The sequence below is a fragment of the Balaenoptera borealis genome (assembly GCF_965194805.1).
Source record: "Balaenoptera borealis genome assembly, chromosome: 3".
Classification (NCBI taxonomy): Eukaryota; Metazoa; Chordata; class Mammalia; order Artiodactyla; family Balaenopteridae; genus Balaenoptera; species Balaenoptera borealis.
In genome coordinates this window covers 123804116-123828488 of record NC_138866.1, presented here as the reverse complement: position 1 = coordinate 123828488, position 24373 = coordinate 123804116, and the positions used below count along the sequence as shown (strand labels likewise).

General features: G+C 33.8%; 1 protein-coding gene across 8 annotated transcripts in view; it reads right to left on the bottom strand.

Moving 5' to 3' along the window:
- The window catches only part of SCAPER (S-phase cyclin A associated protein in the ER), a 487034-nt gene that overhangs the window by 303937 nt on the left and 158724 nt on the right, over positions 1-24373 (bottom strand). For all 8 annotated transcript variants that reach the window (XM_082386958.1, XM_082386962.1, XM_082386961.1 and 5 more), the window contains 6 exons: positions 22966-23136; positions 22179-22254; positions 21865-21982; positions 21477-21588; positions 18129-18269; positions 2743-2898 (listed from right to left, as the gene is read on the bottom strand). In XM_082386958.1, coding sequence (XP_082243084.1) covers positions 2743-2898; positions 18129-18269; positions 21477-21588; positions 21865-21982; positions 22179-22254; positions 22966-23136 — 774 coding nt within the window. The remainder of the gene's footprint in view (positions 1-2742; positions 2899-18128; positions 18270-21476; positions 21589-21864; positions 21983-22178; positions 22255-22965; positions 23137-24373) is intronic.

Genomic DNA, 24373 nt, shown 5'->3' with positions numbered 1-24373 from the left:
AAAATATCCAGTCTTCTAATTTCTGTTTTTAATAAGTGGAAGAGAAAATTGGTAACTGTATATACCTAATGAGTAAAATTAGTAAATTCACCAAGTATTTTCCTTTCTAAAATTTAAGTTTCCTAAAAGATAGGAAACTTTGTACCCCACAAAAGCATCTTGTACAGGGCAGGAGTTCGATAAATATCTATTACATGAATGAAGCGTAACTTTATAAAATAATATTCATTATAAATCTATATGCTCACAAATAAAAAGCATAAACCTACAGCAAATGAACTGGAAAGATATCTAACTCTCAACCCTTCTGAAACCTCTCAGACTCCCATGTACTTTGTTTCACAGTCAAGGATGTGTTTATGGCAGCCTGAGAAAGGATTATGCAACCCCGCCCTTTACGCCTACAAATCAGAAGATTAGGGCAAGAGGACAAGGCAGAATATCTAAGGAAACTGGGCTTAAAACTAATCCATCAATAATTTATATAGCAAAAAAGGGAAATTGAGAATATATGATGGCAGCATTAACTTAGTATTTCACTTACAAAAAACAAGAAACACAATTGCCTTTAACAATTTAACATTTATGTGAATGTTTCAAGAGTAAAAGGAAAGCAGATGGAGGGCCTCTGAATTGTTTATTAAGTTAGTACCTTACTATTATTATATTTACAGAATGTTTGGCATTATCGCCTTGCACATATAGTAATGACTACATATTTAAAAATTTTTTTAATTTTATATATATGTTATATATTACCAATAAATTTTTCTAGTATCAGTTATCTTGATTAAACTTATGTACATACGTTTTAAATTTTTCACTGAAAATTAAATCCATAGGAAATTTCTACATTTTTAAAGATAAAAATAAGTCTGAGTAGTCAAAAAAAATTTTAAGTGTTAGTCAGTTCAGAAGATTCCTTACTACTTTCAGAAAATAACTGCTTACTTTATGCCTTAATAAATGTTCCAAATTATAAAATAAGAGTCATCATTTTTAAACAGAAGATAACTTATATTTCAAATCTTCAAATCTGCAAAATAAATGCAGAAAAAGTAACTAAAGATGTCTATTCAAAAATATACAATATTACTCATATATTTTCCCCCAAAACCCAGTTAAGAAGTTACCTCTTCCATAGAACTTTCCCTGACATTCCCCTCCCGCCAAGAGAGCTAATTGTTCCCTACTCTGTGATACCACTGTAAGCTATACAGGTTTCTATTACACTTTCACACTGTGTTGTATTATTTGCCATAAAGGCAAAGATCATATCTCATTTATTTCTGAATTATTAATACCTAATGGTTGCTAAAAAGTAACACAATTTTCAAAATAATAATTATTTTTTAAACATCTTTATTGGAATATAAAAAATAATTATTTTTATAAAATGGTTTGATGTAGAAAAAGAAAGAGCAATAAAGCTGAAGGGATGGCTCAAATTAAAAATTCAAATATCCTATTTCATTTACTCATCTAAGAATGTTAGTTAATGGGTAATTAACTTTTAAATGATAAAAGTGAAATTTTTTACTGCTCCTTTGAGAGGAAAAGCTAAAGTTTCTCTAATAGTAGTATCCTGTATTTTTAAACATAAGTTAGCTTGGCACTCAGATTAAAATGAGACCTTGAACTCAAATCAAACAGAGATTGGGGTGAATATGGGACTGCTTGCTAGTGTACAAAAAGAGCATAAAGTAACCAATAAACTTGAAAACTGTAATGATATTTTAATTTCCTAAAATTACCAGTGACATGAAGAAGCATGAAACATTAATAACATCCCTAGCTTTTAACATAACAACAAAGCTCTTCATGGTCAGGTCCCTAACTCTACATGCCGTACTCACTCATCTCCTGCATAGAATGCCTACTTCGCACCATTTACAACTGTCTCAGTTTTCAAAACTTAGTTGAGGCATCGCCTCCTCCAGGAAGCTTTTCCTGACGTTCTCACGTCTTTGCCACTCTCAATTTGAGTAACAGGTTCCCCTTGGTGCTTCCAAAAACGCCTTTACTGTTACACTAATCCTAATGGGTTAAGATTTGTTTACATATATGTCTTCCCATTGAGATCAAGGATATATCTTTTTCATGTCCTTGAGCAAAGCACAGCACACAGATTATAGTAGTAATTCAATAAATGATGACTGAATGAATAAACAAATAAATATTAGTCATAATAGATAAAGTATGTCTGCATCCATATTTGATCTTGAGGAAGATTTAAATAGTTTAAAACCATCACTAAAGTTTATGTGTTAAGTCTTCTTCCCATCCTGAAAATGGTAGCTAACTTACGGTATGCTACAGAGGTTAAAGTACCTGATGACACTGCCCAATATATGACAGGTGCTCCTTGTCATAAGCATAAAGATTGCCCAGTTCTTTAAGGCTATATACATTGGTTCAAACACAATCCATTTGTAAGGGAAGAAAGGAACATATTCTTGCCCAACCCAATTAGAAAAGAATAGATAATAATCTGTCCAGAGCAATTTAGTCCTTCATCTGGTTGAGACTAGAGATCCAAATTGACAAAAACACTGATAACCCTATCTGAAGGAGCACACACTGCCTTGGCAATCAGACTTCCTGTTTCCAAACCATACTACACTAAACCATGCATCCTTGGGAACACAGACTTGGTCTTACTCCTTTTTCTGTCCTCAGTACCTGGCTCAGAGCCTAGGAAATGGCTGGTGCTCAATAAATGCTTGCTGAATAAAATGCTACCTGAACAGCTTCATCACGTGCTTGCTTTTCTTCCTGTCTTCGCTGACGCTCTTCCTGTAACTCATTAAGCCTCTGCTCATATTCCTTCAATTTTGATAAAACATCATGGCGTTTGTTCTGGGCTTCGAGGGTATTTATAAAGGCAATTTCGTTGACCTGCAATTAAAAAAAACGGAGAAAGTGAGTTTCAAATGAGGTTAATTCTAAGGCACATCACAAAAATAAGAAACTTAACAGTCTTTATATAATAATACAAACCAGTTTTAAGCACAGACCAAAAAATGAACGACTTATAGTCTTTTCTTTCAATACTTATCCCCAAAATGGATAATAATCCAGTGTACATAACAAACCCATAGGCCGTAGTAAGAAGTGATTTAGAGAAGTGGTCCCCAACCTTTTTGGCACCAAGGACTGGTTTCGCGGTAGACAGTTTTTCCACGGATGGGGGTGGTGGGAGGATGGTTCAGGCATTAACGCGAGTGATAGGGAGGACGGTTCAGGCAGTAATGCGAGCAATGGTACAGGCGGTAATGCAAGCGCTGTTCAGGTGGTAATGGAAGTGATATGAGGTAGCAGATGAAGCCGTTTGATTGCCCACCACTCACCTCCTGCTGTGTGGCCTGGTTCCTAACAGATCACAGGACCGCTAACGGTCCACGGCCCAGGGGTTGGGGACCCCTGATTTAGAGTAAAGGTCTGCCATTGAAATTTTTTTTTTTTATTCAAGTATAGTTGATTTACAATGCTGTGTTAGTTTTGGTGTACAGCAAAGTGATTCAGTTATACATATACATATATTCTTTTCCATTATAGTTTACTACAGGATACTGAATATAATTCCCTGTGCCATACAATAGGACCTTGTTGTTTATCCATTCTATATATAATATCAATAGTTTGCATCTGCTAGTCCCAAATTCCCAATCCAACCCTCCCCCTTGGCGACCACAATCTGTTCTCTACGTCTGTCTGTTTTTGTTTCATAGATAAGTTCATTTGTGTCATAGCTTAGATTCTACAAATAATGATATCATATGGTATTTGTCATCTCTTTCTGACTTACTTCACTTAATGTGATAATCTCTAGGTCCATCCACATAGATGCAAATGGCATTATTTCATTCTTTTTATGGCTGAGTAATATTCCATTGTATATATTTACATCTTCTTTATCCATTAATCTGTCAATGGACATTTAGGTTGTTTCCATGTCTTGGATACTGTAAATAGTGCTGCTATGAACATAGGGGTGCACGTATCTTTTTGAATTATAGTTTTGTCCAGATATATGTCCAGGAGTGGAATTGCTATATCATATGGCAACTCTATTTTTAGTTTTTTGAGGAACCTCCATATTGTTCCCCATAGTGGCTGTACCAATTTACATGGTCACCAATTTTGTAGGAGGGTTCCCTTTCTTCCACACCCTCTCCAGCATTTGTTATTGTAGACTTTTTAATGATGGCCATTATGACCAGTGTAGGATGGTACCTCATTGTAGTTTTGACTTGCATTTCTCTAATAATTAGTGATGGTGAGCATCTTTTCATGTGCCTGTTAGCCATGAAATATAAATATAAATATATTGTCTTCTTTGGAGAAATGTCTATTTAGGCCTTCACTGAAATGTTTTTAAGAGACAAATTAAGATTTTTATAGAAACCATTTTATAAAGTTACGTAATATCATTGTGATTTGACATTATACAAGTTATATTAAGTTTTAATAGGTATGTACATTATTCTAATGAGTTTGAGATGACAAAACTTAAAGTAAACAAACAAATCATTTTTCTTCAACATACACCAAATAAGTGACAATTAGGTACAAGGTATTAAACTATATACCTCATCCTCAACTGCACATATATTGAGTCTTAACAGTCAAGTTTTGCTAGAGAGTACAGTTTTTTTTAATAGATCTTTATTGGAGTATAATTGCTTCACAATACTGTGTTAGTTTCTGTTGCACAATAAAGTGAATCAGCCATATGCATATACATGTCCCCATATCCCCTTCCTCTTGAGCCTCCATCCCATCCTCCCTATCCCACCCCCCTAGATCATCACAAAACACTGAGCCGATCTGCCTGTGCTATGCTGCTACTTCCCACCAGCCAACTATTTTACATTCAGTAGTGTATATATGTTGATGCTACTCTCACTTTGCCCCAGCTTTGCCCTCCCACCCTATGTCCTCAAGTCTTTTCTCTATGTATACCTCTTTATTCCTGCCCTGCAACTAGGTTCATCTGTACCATTTTTTTTTTAGATTCCATATATGTGTGTTAGCATACAGTATTTGTTTTTCTCTTTCTGACTTACTTCACTCTGTATGACAGATTCTAGGTCCATCCACCTCACTACAAATAACTCGATTTCATTTTTTTTATGGCTGAGTAATATTCCATTGTATATATGTGTCACATCTTCTTTATCCGTTCATCTGTCGATGGACATTTAGGTTGGTTCCATGTCCTAGCTACTGTAAATAGTACTGCAATGAACACTGTGGTACATGACTCTTTTTGAATTATGGTTTTCTCAGGGTATATGCTCAGTAGTGGAATTGCTGGGTCATATGGTAGTTCTATTTTTAGTTTTTTAAGGCACCTCCATACCATTTTCCATAGCGTTATAGCAATTTACATTCCCACCAACAGAATTAAATCAAATAGAAACAAAGAAAACAATAGCAAAGATCAATAAAACTAAAAGCTGGTTCTTTGAGAAGATAAACAAAATTGATAAACCCTTAGCCAGACTCATCAAGAAAAAAAGGGAGAGGACTCAAATCAATAAAATTAGAAACGAAAAAGGAGAAATCACAACTGACACCACAGAAATACAAAGGATTATAAGAGACTACTACAAAAAACTATAAGCGAATAAAATGGACAATCACGAAGAAATGGACAAATTCTTGGAAAGGTAAAATTTTCCAAGACTGAACCAGGAAGAATTAGAAAATACAAGCAGACCCATCACAAGTAATGAAATTGAAGCCATAATTAAAAATCTTCCAACAAACAAAAGTCCAGGACCAGATGGCTTCACAGGCGAATTCTATCAAACATTTAGAGAAGAGCTAACACCCATCCTTCTCAAACTCTTCTAAAAAATTGCAGAGGGAGAAACACTCCCAAATTCATTCTATGAAGCCACCATCACCCTGATACCAAAACCAGAAAAAGATATCACAAAAAAATAAAATTACATACCAATGTCACTGATGAACATAGATGCAAAAATCCTCAACAAAATACTAGCAAACAGAATCCAACAGCACATTAAAAGAATCATACACCATGATCAAGTGGGATTTATCCCAGGGATGCAAGGATTCTTCAATATATTCAAATCAATGAATGTGATACACCAGATTAACAAATTAAGGAATAAAAACCATATGATCATCTCAATAGATGCAGAAAATGCTTCTGACAAAATTCAACACCCATTTATGATAAAAACTCTCCAGAAAATGGGCACAGAGAGAAACCTACCTCAACATAATAAAGGCCGTTTATGACAAAACCACAGCAAGCATCAAACTCAATGGTGAAAAACTGAAATCATTTCCACTAAGATCAGGAACAAGACAAGGATGTCCACTCTTGCCACTCTTATTCATCATAGTTTTGGAAGTCCTAGCCACAGCAGTCAGAGAAGAAAAAGAAATAAAAGGAATACAAATTGGAAAAGAAGAAGTAAAACTGTTACTGTTTGCTGATGACATGACACTGTACATAGAAAATCCTAAAGATGCCACCAGAAAACTACTAGAACTAATCAATGAATTTGATGAGGTTGCAGGATACAAAATTAATGCACAGAAATCTCTGGCATTCCTATACAGCAACAACAAAAAATCAGAAAGAGAAATTAAGGAAACACTCCCAATTACCATTGCAACAAAAAGAATAAAATACCCAGGAATAAACGTGCCTAAGGAGGCGAAAGACTTGTACTCATAAAACTATAAAACACTGATGAAAGGAATCACAGATGACATAAACAGATGGAGGAATATACCATGTTCTTGGACTGGAAGAATCAACATTGTGAAAATGAATATACTACCCAAGGTAATTTACAGATTCAGCGCAATCCCTATCAAACTATCAATGGCATTCTTCACAGAATTAGAACAAAAAATTTTATAATTCATATGGAAATGCGGAAGATACCGAACAGCCAAAGCAATCCTGAGAAAGAAAAATGGAGTTGGAGGAATCAGGCTCCCCGACTTCAAACTATACCACAAAGCTACAGTAATCAAGACAGTATGGTACTGGCACAAAAACAGAAATATAGATCAATGGTAAAGGAGAGTAAAGTTTTTATGAGTAAAGTACAGCTAATGATAAAAAACTGGAAAATGTTGGGGTCAAATTTCTCATTCTTGAAAGCCAGAAGGAAGGCATGCCACAGTGAAAAAGTTAGAGTGAAATACGGAAGTAAACAAACACTGGAGCTACTGTCTCTGAAAGAAGTATAGACTCCAGGAATCCATGTTGCATGAAATAAAACCTATCACTAGATATGTTACAAACTGAAACAAGAAAGTTTGAATACAGTTCTAGCAAAGATTTCCGAATCTCCATGCCATGTAACCATTTTCATAAGTTAATTAACAATATAATCATTTCTCAAGGTATACTGAAAGTATAAGACAAACAGGTATGCGCAAGCAAAATTAATCATAATGTATCAAGGGTCACATGTTAAACATAATCAAGATGAAAGAAAAAGAAATGGGACCTAATGCTCTAGACAAAATAAATAAAATAAAATTCAGAGGGAAGAATGTGCAAAAGCAGCATAAAAAATCCAATCTGTGATGTTGGTCAAATGTTAGAAAATTTTAGTTATGCTAGTTGAATATGTTTGGAGATGTAATGTACAGCATGGTGATAATAGTTAATAGTACTGTACTATATACTTGAAATTTGCTAAGAAGATAGATCTGAAATCTTCTTAGCGTGTGGGCGCACACACACACACAGTAACTAAGTAGAGGTAACAGAAATTTTAATTAGTTGGATTGTAGTGATCATCCCACAATGTATATGTATATCAAAATATCAAGTTGTACACCTTAATATATACAATTTTGATATGTCAATGCTATCTCAATCAAACTGTAAGTAAGTAAAAAAATAAATAAATAAGACATTTCCTGGAAATTAACTGGAAGAAAACATAACCAAAGAAACAGCAGAATATCTCCTAGGCAAACTTTGTAATGTAAAAGAAGTCAACACGAACCTGAATTTAAAGGTGCAAAAAAGATGATAAAATGACATGATAAAATAAAGGAAGACTAGAGAGTTAAGGAAACTTAGAACAAAAGTAACACAATCACAGAATTAATTAAATTATAAAAAGCATGAAACAGAGCAAAGATGGTAAAAAATCAAATCACTAACAGAGGAAAGGCTTGTTATAATCACAGTTAATATGTACTTTAAAATGAAAATTTATGTATAAGTAATAACTTTTGAACATGGAGAACAAGTTAAGATGACCTAATGTAAGAATAATATCTGTAAAGTTAAGAAAGGCAAAATATTCCAATATATAATACAGAAAATTTTCCCTGAAAAAAAGAAATACTGAAAATTGAGAGAGCTCACTTTATTTCATGAAGAATTTATTCAGAAGATCAACACCGAGAATATCCTTATTAAATCACAAAACATTAAGGAACAAGCACAATTTTTTTAAGCTTCCAGGCAGTAAATGCAAGTCATCTATGAGAAAGAGGGAGAAAAAATCTGTCTGGCCTCAGGCTTCTCCACAGAATTAGTTAATGCTAGAAAAACATGGAATAATGCCTACAAAACTTTGAAGGAAAGATATTCTGAACCATGAATCTGATCTCTAGCCAAGATGTACTCAGAAATGCCACAGGCCTTTGATACCTAAGAACTCAATGAATAGAGCACAATAACCTCTTCCTGAAAAAATTACTTGTTAATAAAATCCAGCCAACCAGGTCAAAACAAAGAACTCATGAATGAAGGATTAGGCAAGCTGTGCATCCATTCATACATAGAAGGAAAACTAAACTGTGGAATTTATAGTTTCAGAGCAAAATGTAAAAGTTATAAACCTTAACAATGTAAAAATAATGAAACTGAAAATTGTTGGGAGGAGATCTTGTGATAAAGAAACATTTATTACAAATTCAATAATTCCCTCAATTTTACTTCCACGTCACTTCCTTCTCTTAAAATGGAACTAAAATAGAAATGAATACTTCTTATTAAGAAGTACCATGGATAGTATAATTCTTTTTTTTTTAATTTTTAAAATTAATTAATTTATTAATTTATTTATTTTTTGGGCTGTGTTGGGTCTTCATTTCTGTGCAAGGGCTTTCTCTAGTTGCGGCAAGTGGGGGCCACTCTTCATCGCGGTGCGTGGGCCTTTCACTGTCGCGGCCTCTCTTGTTGCAGAGTACAGGCTCCAGACGCGCAGGCTCAGCAGTTATGGCTCATGGGCCTAGCTGCTCCGCAGCATGTGGGATCTTCCCAGACCAGGGCTCGAACCCGTGTCCCCTGCACTGGTAGGCAGACTCTCAACCACTGTGCCACCAGGGAAGCCAGATAGTATAATTCTATTTTATAAAGTTATCTATTCATTCCATCTGAACATTATTCTAAAGAGATTTCTGGAAGAGTATTTATAATGTAAATGGTAGCTATTTCTGAGGGTGGGATTTTGAGTTTCCTTTTCTACATATTGCTCGAATTCTTTAAAATGAGAATAAACCATTTTCATAACAATATGGCCACTATTCTACATATAAAACAGTATTAAAGAAAGCTAGAGTAATGCATTTATACTAAGACTTAAAGACAAGAAAAAGTCCCTGAAGGTTTTTAAGTTAAGAGGTAATACAATAAGGCCCTTAAGAAAGATTAATTTGAAGGGAGTAGGGACAAAAGGCAAGAATAACAACTGCAAATATTGATAAATGTTCACAAGTTTTCCAAGTCTAGATTAATGGGAGACTAGTGATACCATTCATCTGAAATATGAATTTCAGGAAAGGCAAATGATTTGGGATACAGGGGTGGTGAGCTGATGAGTTTCACTGGATACAATCATCAAGCAATAGGTAATTGAGTCCAGAGCTTCATTGAAAGGGTGGGGTTAAGATGCAGATGTAGGAGTCACTACAGAGAGGATAGCTGAAGCAATGAGAATCATTGTGATATTCAAGGAAAATAATAAGTGAAGTGGACTGAAGGCAGTAACATTTAAGCAGCAAAAGAAAAAGGGAAGATAGTAAAACACTGATTAGGAAAGCAGAAGGAAAACCAAGATAGTGCAGAAGAAAGTATTCTAGAAAAAAATACACAACAGTGTTGATAATTAACAGATCCAGAAAAGGCTTTTAAACATAGTGATAACAGAGTAACATTCTGAAAGGAAAGTACAGTATAGCACAGAGGAAAAATGGTGTCATAAGGAATTCAAGAAGACAGGAGTGATGAGGTAGTGGAAATGAGCATAGACAGCTCTTTCTAGGAATCTAGTGATTTCCAAAAGGAAAGAATAGGCAATCTATAGAATAGGTGGAAGTAGTCAGTCTAGAGGAAGAAAGCAAAGGAGCAGGCACAAGAAGATAACTGATGAAGCAAATTTTAAAAGCAGGCAAGAGGACACAGCACAAGGAAAAGGCTACTGCCATAAATAAGGAAAAAGATGTCTTTTCCTCAAAAAACCCCCCAAAACCCTGTAATTATGAGTAGACACGTTGCATCTGAAAAGCAATCAATGAGACCATTAAGAAACTGAAAATAAAAGCCATTTTTATACTATTAAATAAATGATAAAATCGGGTGCTGAATAACTCTGCCTGCAATAATAATCACTATCAACTAAATAGTAATGACTTATTTTCAATCATCTGTATATCCAAGAAAGAACTAAGACATTTGAAATGACTGTTAATTTATGCCAAGAACACACAAAAAAGTATATGTGTAAAAAATTATATCTTACACAGGACTGAAATAAATATATTTGGTATGTCTCAAGGACATATTCTTAAGTTCTAGTGGAACTTAAGTATATTTTAAATCACTGGATTATTAGAACTTCTGGATTAGTAATAAAACAACAGAAATGCATTAGGGACTTAAGGAAAAGTTAGGAAGTGGAACACAAATAGGATGTGGCATTCTATGAAATTCTAATATTTTACAGAGTATTTACAGCATACCAAGGATGGCATTAACTGCTTCACAATATGCACAACCTAATTTAATCCTTTCAGCAATTCTTTGAGATGTAGGTAAGATTATTCCTATTTTACAGATCAACAAATCGGCTGAGAGGCTAAAATAACACCTAAGACCATTCACTACTACGTGGTAGAGTCAGGACCTGAATCCAAATTTATCTAACTCCAGAGACTTCAGTCCTCACTATTATGATGAAAAATTACTTCTGAAGAAGGAGCAACTCTTCGATATATGTGGAACCAAATTTCCTGATCATAAAAATCACCTGGGGGCTTATAAAAAAATAAAGCTCCTCAGGGGCCACTCTAGCATTACTGAAAAAAACCTGCAAAGCTTGGAAATCTCTCTTTTTAACAACTCAGATTACTGTTATAATCAGGCAAGACTGGGAAATATTGGCATGTGATAAAACCAAAGGTAGGAGGAGGTTTTGTCTCATAGATGAAAATGTCTGGGGATGAAAGTAATTGGCAATGTTTCACACAAACTTTTAAGATATTTATGTAATTATACTAAGAACAATTCATTCATAAAATATTTAAATGAATGAGAGAACAAGAAAACCCTAGATTGTCTATTTTTATTTTCTTTGTAGATATAATACATTTCAAAAGAGGGTTTCAGAGATTATCGAAGAGAAAGCAATGAAAATTAAGAGAACCAATAGGGCAGCAGTTGGTAGCAGGATTTTAAAGCAGAATTTCATATTAGCAAAAATCTCAGTACAGACTCTTAACTCAGTGAACCTGGATTATTAAGAATTTTTAAAACTGCAAATGGTAGTTGATATCTTTATGCAAAAACAACCAGTAGTCAACCACTCATCTTGATGGAAATTATATAAACTATAGCTTGGGTTAATATGTTTATAGGAGCCACTTTGGTTTAATGAGATTATAATGAAAGTAAATATATTAGGCAATTAGATCAAAATTCATACAAGTCATATAAAAAAAAGGCCACAAAATGAATATACAAAACCAATAATAAGAACAGTGGTAAAAGCACAGGCTTTGGAACCACAAACATCAGGATTTTAATTCTGGCTGTGTGACCATCAACAATCTGCCTTCAGATTGTTCCTCTAAAATATAAAAATAATACATAGTTCAGAATTTCCACTTCCAGCTATGATGGAGTGATAGGGTCCAGATGCACCCTCCCACCTTAAACAACTAAAAAATTAGACAAATATATAAAATATATGAAATTCAATTAATGTAACACAGCAAATATCAAAAGAACAAAGGACAAAACCACATTATTCTTTTTTTTTTTTTTTTAAATATTGCTTTCCCTCTTATTTTTTTTTTTTTTTAATAGGGAGCTTTTTCTTTTTTCAAATTTTATTTATTTATTTTATTTATGGCTGTGTTGGGTCTTCGTTTCTGTGTGAGGGCTTTCTCTAGTTGTGGCAAGTGGGGGCCACTCTTCATCGCGATGCGCGGGCCTCTCACTATCGCGGCCTCTCTTGTTGTGGAGCACAGGCTCCAGACGTGCAGGCTCAGTAATTGTGGCTCAAGGGCCCAGTTGCTCCGTGGCATGTGGGATCTTCCCAGACCAGGACTCGAACCCGTGTGCCCTGCATTGGCAGGCAGATTCTCAACCACTGCGCCACCAGGGAAGCCCAAACCACATTATTCTTGCAATAGATGGAGAAAAAGGATTTGACAAAATCCAACACTGCTTCATGATAAAAACACTCAACAAACTAGGAGTAAAAAGGAACTTCCTCAATCTTTGAAGGGTATCTATGAAAACCCCATACCTAACATCATACTTGATGATGAAAGACTAAATGCCCCCGACTCCAAAGATCAGGAACAAGACTAGGATGTCCGCTCTTACCACTTCTATTCAGTATTGTACTGCAGGTTGTACCCTGAGCAATAAGCAACAACAACAACAAAAAAAATCAAAGCCATCCAGATTGGTAAAGAAGAAGTAAAACTATCTCTAGTTGCAGATGGTATGATCTTGAATACAGAAAATCTTAAGGAATCCACTAAAAAGCTATTACAACTAATGAGCAAGTTCAAGCAAGGTTGCAGGAGATAAGATCAATATATAAAAATCAATTGTATTTCTATACACTAGCAATAAACAATCTGAAAATGAAATTAAGAAAACAATTCCATTTACAATCACCTCCAAAAGAGTACAATCAACACTTAGGAATTAATTTAAACAAGAAGGTGAAAGGCTTGTGCCCTGAAAATTAGAAAACACTGCATAAAGAAATTAAGGAAGATTTAAATCAATGGAAAGATATCCTGTGTTCATGGATTAGGAAGATCTAATATTATTAAGATGGCAATACTCCCCAAAGCACTGTAAAAATTCAATGCAATCCTAACAAAACTCCAATGGACTTTTTTATGGAAATGGAAAACTTATCCTCATCCTAACTGCAAGTTACCCCAAATAGCTAAGACAACAATGAAAAAGAACGAAGTTGGAGGACTATAGTTCCTGATTTCAAAGCTTACTCAAGTGCTACCGTAATCAAAACAGTGTGATACCAGCATAAGGATAGACGTATAGACCAGTGGAATAGAACTGAGAGAAGAGAAATAAACCTGTACACCTATGGCTAATTGATTTCCAGCAAGTGTGCCAAGACCATTCACTGGGGAAAGAATAGTGTCTTCAAGAAGCAGTACTTGGACAAACGATATCCACCTGCAAAAGAATAAAGGCAGACCCCCCTACCTCATTCTGTATATAAAAATTAATTCAAAATGTATCTATGACCTAAATATAAAAGCTAAAACCATAAAATTCTTAGAAGAAAACATGGAGGTAAATCTTCATGACTTTGAATTTGGCAATAATTTCTTAGCACAAAAAGTACAAAAAATAAAACAAAAGATAGATAAATTGGACTTCATCAACATTAAAAACTTTTGTGCAAAGAACATTATCAACAAATGAAAAGATAACCTACACAATGCGAGAAAATATCTGCAAATTATATATCTGATAAAAGACTAGTACTGAGAATATACAAAGAACTCTTACAGCTGAACAACAAAAAGACAAGCAGCCCAATTTAAAAAAATGAGCAATGGACTTTGAAAAGACATTTTTCTAAGGAAGATATACAAATAGCGAATAAGCACATAAATAGATGCTCAATATTGTTAGTCATTAAGGAAATGGACAGATTCCTAGAAAGACACAAATTACACAAGAGAAATAGATAATATGAATAGCCCTATGGATATAAAAAAATGCAATTTTTAGTAAAAAAAACTCATCCACAAAGAAAACCCCAGGCCCAGACGGCTTCCTTGGTAAATTCCACAAAAAATTTAAGGAGGAAATTGTACCAGTTCCACATAAACTACTTTAGAAAACTGAAGAGGATGGAACCCTTCCCAAGTCACTTTAGGAGGCCAGCATATTCTGTTACCAAAAGCAGACAAAGACATTATAAGAAGAGAAAAAGAGATCAAAATCCCTCACAAACATTGACGCAAAAATTCTTAAAATTTTAGCAAACGAAGCATACCAAAATATAAAACTGATATTATATCATGACCATGTGAGGTTTATCCCAGAATTGCACAGTTACTTTGGTATCTGACAATCAAATACTGAAATTCACCATTTTAAGATCTTAAAAAAACACATAATATCATCTCAATAAACGCAGAAAAAGCAGGTAACCAAATTCAAAGTCCACGGTAAAAAAATTTTAGTAACTAGGAATAGAAAGGAAGTTCCTCAATCTGATACAGAACATCTATGAAAGATCTACAGCTAATATCACACTTAATGGTGAAAGACTGAACACTTTCTTCCTAAAATTAGGAGCAAGGCAATGATATTGGTTCTCATCACTAATCAACATTGTGGTAGTACTGGTTAATGCAATAAAGGGAGATTAAAAAATGAAAAACATACAGGAAAAGAAGAAATAAAACTAGAACTAGTAGGTTTAGCAGGGTTGTAGGATATAAGTTAATACACTAAAATCAAATGTGTTTCTATAAGTTAGCAGCAAACAATTAGAAACAAATTTAAAACAAGATACTACTGACAACAGCATTAAAAATATGAACTGCAGATAAATTTCATAAAATATATACAAAGACCAAAATAAATGGAGATATATGCCATCAGACATATGGTTCAGAATACTCAATATCATTAGGATTACAAGTCTCCCCCAGATTAATCTATATATTCAATGCAATTCTAATCAAAATACAGGCAGGCCTCTTTTGGGGGGGAGGAGTAGAAATTCACAAGCTGATCCTATAAATTACATGGAAATGCAAAGAACCTAAAAGAGCAAAATAGTTTTAGAAGAAAATAATACTTAAGGATTTATACTTCTTGATTTCATGACTTATTATAAAGGTACAGTAATGTTATTTATAAAGATAAATGTAACAGAATAGAAAATCAGAAATAGACCCACACATATATAGCCAATTGCTTTTCAACAAGGGTCTAAGGCAATTCATTATACAAAAGATAGTCTCTTTAACAACTGATACTGGAACATTATATAACCATATGAAAAAAATGAACCTCAACACTACCTCACACCATATAAAAAACAACTCAAAATGGAACACAGACCTCATTGTAAAATTTAAAACTTCTAGAGAAAACTTAAGGGAAAATCTTAGTGACCTTAAGTTTATGTAAAGATTTTTTAAATAGGGCACAGAAAAACATAAAGTATAGACAAAAAAAGTCAATATATGGGACATTTCCAATTTTTAAAACTTCAAAAGACACTTTTAAGAAAATGAAAGGGCAATCCGTAGACTGAGAGAAAATATTTGCAAAACATAGATATTAATATCTAAAATATACAAAGTCCTCTAAGAAATCCTGCTATTTGCCACAACATGGATGAAACTGGAGGGTATTATGCTAAGTGAAATAAGCCAGACAGAGAAAGAAAAATACTGCATGGTATCACTGATATTTGGAATATAGAAGAAAAAGTGAATCTCATCGAAACAGATTTTTCTTTCTGTAGTTGATTTCTAGTTTCATACCATTGTGGTTGAAAAAATGCTTGATATAATTTCTATCCTCTTAAATTAGTTGAGACTTGTTTTGTGGTCTAGTATGTGATCTATCCTGGAGAACATACCATGTACATGTGAAAAGAATGTTTATTTTGCTGTTTTTGAATATAATGTCCTATAGATATCTATTAAGTCCAACTACTCTATTGCATCATTTAAGACCATCATTGCTTTACTGATTTTCTGTCCAGATATGGAACCAACTGAAATGCCCATCAACAGATGAATGGATAAAAAAGATGTGATATATATATATACAATGGACTATTACTCAACCATAAAAAAGAATGAAATTCTGCCATTTGCAGCAACATGGTGGACCTAGAGAACGTTATACTTAGTGAAGTAAGTCAGACAGAGAAAGACGAAAACTGTATATCACTTATAATTGGAATCTAAAAAATAATACAAATGAATATATATGCAAAACAGAAACAGACTCAGAGATATAGAAAACAAACAAACCAGTGGTAACCAAAGGGAAGAGGGGAGAAGGGAGGGGCAAATTAGGGGTACAGAATTAAGACATACAAACTACTATGTATAAAATAGATAAGCAACAAGGATATATTGTTATTACATGGAATTACAGCCATTATCATGTAATAACTTTTAATGGAGTATAATCTGTAAAAATACTGAATCACTATGCTGTACACCTGAAACTAATACAATATTGTAAATCAACTATACTTCAATTCAAAAAACTCAAAGAAAGAGAGAACAGGAAAGTAGTTGCCACAGGCCGGGGGGAGGCAGATAGAAATAGGGAGAGATTGGTAAAAGGGGACAAACTTTTAATTATAAGATGAATGAAATCTGAGCATCTAATGTATAACATGGTAGCTATAGTTGATAACACTGTATTGTATTGATATAATTGAAATACGCTAAGAGGGTAGAACTTAAATGTTCACACACACACACACACACAAAAGATAAATATGTGAGGTGATGGATATGTTAATTAACTGGATGAGGGAAATCCTTTCACAATGTATACATATATCAAATCACCATGTAAATATCTATTTTATTTGTCAATTATATCTCAAAAAAGCTGAAAACGAGAACTGTTTTACTAATAACAAAACAATCTAACTTTAAAAAATAAACAAAGATATTTGAACACTGTACCAAATAAGAGCTACAGATAGGAAATACACACATGAAAAGATGTTCAAAAAGCAAATTAAAACCACAAGACACTATACATAAAGACTAATATGAAATGGTTAGAATTACAGTATGTAACCATGTCAAGTGTTGGTGAGAATGTGGCTAACTAGAACTCTCATCCACTGCTGGTAAGAGTATATAAAGTGTTTCTTTAAAAGTTAAACCTATCATAAGACTCTGCCAATCTCAGGTATTTACCAGAGAAAATGAAAGCACACATCTGCACAAAGACTTGTATACGAATTTACACAGCAGCTATATCTATAACAGCCAAAAACTGGAATGAAAACAAATGTCCATCAACAAGTGACTGGATTAACAAACTATGGTATTTCTACACAATGGTATACTTCTCAGCAATGAAAAGGAAATGATACACAACAGCATGGATAAAATTCAAAATAACTATGCTGAGTGAAAGATGCCAGAGGAAAGAGTACATACTCTATGATTCCATTCATATAAAATTCTGGAAAATGCTAACATCCATAGTGACAAAAAGCAGATCAGCCATTGCATGGTAACAGAGTTGGTGGAAGGAATGAATTACAAAGAGGTATAAAGAAACTTTTGAGGGTGATGGAATTGTTTATTATTTTCATTGTACTGATGGTTTCAGGAATATATATGTCAAAACTCAACAAACTGATACTTCACATATGTGTTATTTATTGTCTGTAAATTATACCTCAATAAACCTGTAAAAAATAATACATATCTCATAGGATTATTGTAAGAATAAGATATTGCACATAATAAGTATCAAATGAGCATGTAAAAATGCTGTTATTCTGGAACAGGATAAACATTTGATAAACATTAGCTTCTCGTGTAACAACTGAAAAAGTACTCGAGTAACTAATTCAATGTTCAAAGCACCGAAGTTATACCTTAGCTTCTTCCTCTTGTGCTTTTTTAACAATTGCTTGTAACTGCACCTCTCGTTTAAATTCAGCATGAAGTAATTTCTCTTCCATCATCCTACGTCGTTGGTCTAGTAACTCTTCTTTCCACTTCCGGACATCTTTCTCCTATATGCAATGAATTATCACATCATTAATTTCAGCATACACAGTCACTTGACAAGAAGTGCAAACAGATAAACTGCTTAGGAATTATAAAGTCAAGAACCTGGAAAGACCTAAAGGATCATGACTAATGATTACGAACACAGCCTATGGAGCCAGACTGATGAGTTCATAATCTACCACGGTCACTTGCTAGATATATAAACTGGGCAACTTTTTTAGCCTATGTCTCAGTTTCCTTATCTATAAAGAGAACAGTAGTAGTACCTAACTCATAGGTTTCCAAGATTGAGTGAATATATGTAAACTCTTAGAACAGTACATTAGACATTGCTCAAGAGAAATATTTGCTGTTATTATTATACTGTGCTATGAGCACACTTAAAATGAAAATAGTGTATATGTCTTATCCTTATAAACATTAATGGCTCTATAACCCAAATTCAAGACAGATAATTTTATCCTAGAAATTGAAAAAAAGGTGAGAAGTCTGAAAAATAAATATTTGCATAAGAAACATTCTCTGAAGGAACAGAGAGTTTTGACTATAGAAGAATAATTACGTTAGCTCTCTTTACTTCCTTAAAACAATCTCAAATAGGAGAAGTAAAAGACTTGTCCTGTGCTCCAAGAAATCAGAACCTGCACCAATAAGAATAAATTATAGAAAATAAATGTTGGCTCAACATGAATGGGAAGAAAACTAACATTTCAGTTGAATTTTAGCTACATAATAATGTATTTAACCACCTAAAAAAGTATGATGCAGAAACAGTACTGGATTAGGAGCTAGGAACAGGTCCTTAAAGCTCTAGCTCTGCAAATTATTGGTCATGTGATATTGGTAACTAGCTCTGTATATTACTGGTCATGTGACATTGGAAACAGCCCTTAGCCTCTCCTAGATTCAGTTTTCACATCTATAAAAGGGGGTTCCGGGGACTTCCCTGGTGGTGCAGTGGCTAAGAATCCACCTGCCAATGCAGGAGACACGGGTTCGATCCCTGGTCCGGGAAGATCCCACATGCCCTGGAGCAACTAAGCCCGTGCGCCACAACTACTGAGCCTGTGCTCTAGAGCCCGCGAGCCACAACTACTGAGCCCGCACACCACAACTACTGAAGCCCACGCGCCTGGAGCCTGTGCTCCACAACAAGAGAGGACACCACAGTGAGAAGCCCGCGCACTGCAACAAACACCCAAGGCAGCCAAAAATAAATAAATTAAATTAAATAAATTTTTTTAAAAATGGGGTTCAGGATCTGTTCAACTCTGTGTGCCTCACAGAGGTATTGTGGTGATCAGATGAGACCATATATGTATAGAATAGTGTTGAAACAATAACTCATTATATAAATGGAAGGTGGGATTTATCATTTAAATTAATTGAAGGGATACCTACATTGATGGGAAAATTAAACCAGAGAACCTCTAACGTCTTGTACAATTTCAAGAATTTACTATTTTGTTTGCATGAGTATCTGGAGATTATATCATATAGTGAGAAAATAAACTATATAATTTTATTTGTATTAAAAACACGGTAAGAAGGGAAATTATAATTGTGTTAGAACATTTTTCTAAAGCTTAAAATGAAATAATATATTAACTCTTATAGAACCCCATGACATGGAGACTGTTTTTCATATTTGATCTATTCAATCTAAATGATTAAAATCTTGATTAAAATAATTAAATTCTTGAGATTCAGGTAAAGAGAAAAATTACAGATTTTCTTCCTTTCCCAGCCAACTTTTCTACTGTACCAAGGAGAATCTTATGCCACCTCATTTTTACATTCAAATTATTTGGTCCAATTATTTTTCCCAATTTTAAAACAAACATAAGTAATGCAAATATTTTTAACCTAGGCATATTAGTCCTCCTTTCTAGGACCAGAAGGTAACAAAGGAGTTCACCTATACTATAACGGTTACCTATCTTCTGTCATGCTGTGTTAGGTATATGTAGTACACAGACTCCAAGATGGCTCCAAATGATCCCAGCCACCTGGTATTCAGACCCTTGTGTATTTCCCTCCAACACTGTATCAGGATCGTGACCAATACAATTCAGCAAAAGTGATGGTATATCACTTCCGAGATTAGGTTATAAAGACAGTGCAGCTTCCATTTGGCAGCTCACTTGTTCATTCTCTCTCTTTCTCGTCTTCTCTCAGATTACTCTGTGGGAAAGGTAGCAGCCATGTTATAAGAACATCAGGCTATGGAAAGATCCACATGGCGAGATACTGAGGTCCATAGCCAACTGCTAAAGAGGAATCCAGGCCTACCAATAACCACATGAGAGAGTTTGGAAGTGGATCCGTCAGCTCCAAATGACTGCTGTCCCAGACAACAGCTTGACTGCAACCTCAGGAGAGACTCTGAACAAAAAAATAACAACACAAGCCACTCCTGGTTTCCATGCCCAAGAAATTGTGAGCTAATAAATGTGTGTTGTTTTAAACTGCTAAGTCTTGAGGTCCTTTGTTACACAGCACACATAACTAATACAGTACTCATGTCTGCCATGTGTAACTAACAATAAGAATGACCATATACTGAGCAACAGCCACCCGAGCACCATGCTACTGTTTTACTTACTTGCCACTTTCATCATCACAACTGGTTAACAATGATAACTGTCATTTTATGGATAAAGAAATTAAAAGGCAGTATTGTTAAGTAATTTGCCCAGGGCATCATATCCTATTACGTGGTTCAAACCAGGATTTCACCTGATTGGCCATCTCCAGAGCCCATGTTCTTTCCACTACACCACACTGACCAGAAGTTACACTGCCCTAATTACTCCAAGAATCTCTTCCATAAATCTAATTAGTGCCCCACTTATTCAAATCTGATCATCTCAAGCTCAAAACTGTCCTACCAATTCATTGAACACTTTGCACAAGACTCCCCAAGGAAACCCCCACTGAAAATGGCAAAAGACAAAGCGCAGCTTTAATAATCCATGCGAACTCAGCAAAACATCAATTTACCAGCTTTTTTAGGAATGACAAATTCTGTTTTCTTTCTTTTTTTAACAGGTAGCTTTCTGTAACTCAGTAGCTAGAAATGCTTTCGTTTCCTAATAAATTTATTTTTATTGTTCTTTTAGCTTCTCTCAAACCAGAAGAAGAAGTCAAGTTGAAAATAAGCCCATCAATTTAAGGCAATCATACTTCCCTAAAAATTAAAAACTCACCCTTTCTAACAATTTCTGAAGCTTTAATGTTTTCTCTTCACGTAACTTTTCCCTTAGCTGCTGTGCTTTCATTTGTTTTTCTTCATGTTTCTTCTTAGATTCTGCAATTGTTCTATTAATGCAAATAAATGGACAAGAGACACAAATGTTTACATGATAAAGTCAAAAATATCTTCTTTAGTCTTCAAAGTTCTTAAAATAAATATAAAAAATATACAAAACTAACTTTGGCCTAAAATTTCACAGAAACGTTGTCACTTTTCAATGGATCTGGAAATATCTTGAATCATGTACCTTAAAATAGTATATGTAGTAACTCCATTTAATAGTCAAGAACATCTAGTTCCCTTCCTGTGAAACATTTCAAATTAATTTTCAAAGGCCACACCTTTTACGAGATGGTGAGGAAAGTTTTTCATGCATGTGAATTCCATGTCCTGGAGGTCTAGCAGGTTCCTCCTCTACAATATCCCCCCAGGATGTATTTTGGCGCCAAGATTCACGAGCTGTTTTCAGAAAAAAGAAAACCGCTATTGTTTAGCCACATAATTCTATAAAACCAACATTTGAGAACAGACTTTTAAACGGCATCCCACTCTTATTTATTTTACACAAAAACCCCATGTAATAAGATAATCTATTTTATACCCCTCTACCTATACACACAACACACACACACACAAACATACAAACATGTAATACCTTCATAATCTGCCAGGACATCATTCCAATCCATAGACATACCACAGAAAGATACACTTCCACTGCCCATGCTGGCCTAAAATGTAATAAGAAAAATTGAGTAACAAATATATGAACCAATTATAACCTTATAAAATGAACTATACATGAAATTTTCCTACCTATTGCTCATATATTTCATTTAGCAAACAGTCCAAAACCAGAAAAAAGTTACATACCTCTTACAGTCACAGTAATTACCAAGTTAAAAATACCACAGCCTATACATTTTAAGAAGAAGACTAACCTACCTGCCATTAACAGCAGAGACAAACCAAGTAATTTTAAAAGAAAACTATTGGGTTTAAACTATTACTACATAAATTCTGACATATTTAGAGCACACATCAGAAAAGCTAAAAAGTATTTGTTGGGCATTAAAATTTAATAGGAAAACATTGCAAACATTCATGATTACTTTTATTCTTTAAGAAATCCCTCTCATCAACATATATATCCTGAGCGCCTAGTGATAGCAAGGCAATGTATCATTTGCTTTTTATTAGCAGAAGGAAAAATATATCTTCGATTCTTCTTCAATCTATACAATTATAATCTGAGAAATGTTGCGTATTTACTTACTCTGAGATTCATTTTCTTGATTTGTAAAATGAGAAAACAACTTCCAACTTGTCAATTGCATTATATATAAAAACACTTAGTAATGGTAAAGTGCTTTAAAAAAGACTTGCTATTGTTTATTGTATAAGTCTCAAACACCCAGAGAATAAAAATTCTAAAAGCTCACAGAAAAATCACTGTCGTTGTCAGTTTCAATATTGATATCATTGTTTTCTTCAGCTTCAATTTCTCTAGTTAACTGTTCCTCTTCAGCAATAGCACTAGCAATGGCTTCTTCATTGGCCTTTTCTAGACGATCTGCTAGCTCTTCCTTTTTAGCAAGAACTTCTGCCATAGACTATAAAGTTAAAAACAAACAAAAAGAAGAATCATCAGTTGACTGGAAAGTTAAGTAATTATTTCTTTATGTTCTAATCATAAATAGTATATATAAAAATAGCATTGATCTAGAATTATAAAACTTGGGGTCCAGTTGTATGACTCGGAAATTTCTTAAAAGCAAAAGACTATTTTATATTCCATAAAATGATACAATAATCCATGAGACCTTTTTACCAAACTGCTGTGTATGACAAACTGTGAAGTTGTATAAATAATAGTTATTGTTATTAATAATAAAGTGTGAATTTCATTTGAGCACCAAAATTCAAAACAGTTACAGGTCAAATATTTTAAAAACAAGAGAAAAACATTATACTTTAAAGGGAATATAAGAAAAAATTATGCCGCACTGGTGATGACACTTTCTGAACATATATACCTTACTTAAAATTATGCATTAGAGTTATGTAATACAAATATATGCATCAAAATTATTAATTAATAAATCCCTATAAAAAGCTAAATATGTATACTATAAACCCTAAAGCAAACAGTGAAATAACAAATATTTATGGCTACTAAGCCAACAAAGGAGATAAATTATAAAAGAAAATTAATCAAAAAGATGGGAGAAAGAGGAAAAAGGGGATGAAGAACAGATGAGTCAAAGAGAAAAACAATAAGATGGTAGATTTAAAGGAACCATATCAATAATCACATTACACGGAAATAGAGACTCAAATTGGATAAAAGCAAGACCCCAAACCACATGCTGCCCATAAGAAACCTAATTTAAATATGAGACTATAAACAGATTACAAATAAAAGAGCTACCAAACTACCACTAACCAAAAGAAAGTTGAAGTACTAATATCAGACACAGTAGATTTCAGAGCAAAAAATATGACAAAGGATAAAGAAGGTCATTTCATAATGATAAACTGTTAATTCACTAAGAAGACAAAACAATCCTAAAGGTTTATGAACTTAATAATAGACCTTCAAAATAAAAGAAGCAAAAACTGATAGAATTACAAAACAAAATAAACTTAATGGGAATGTAAAATGATGCAGCTACTTTGGAAAACAGTCTGATAGTTTCTCACAAAGGTTAAATGTAAAGTTACCATACGACCCAACAATCCCATTCCTAGATGTATACCCAGGAGAAATGAAACCATATGTTCACACAAAAACTTGTATACAAATATTTAAAGCAGCATTATACATAAATTCCAAAAAGTGGAGAAAAC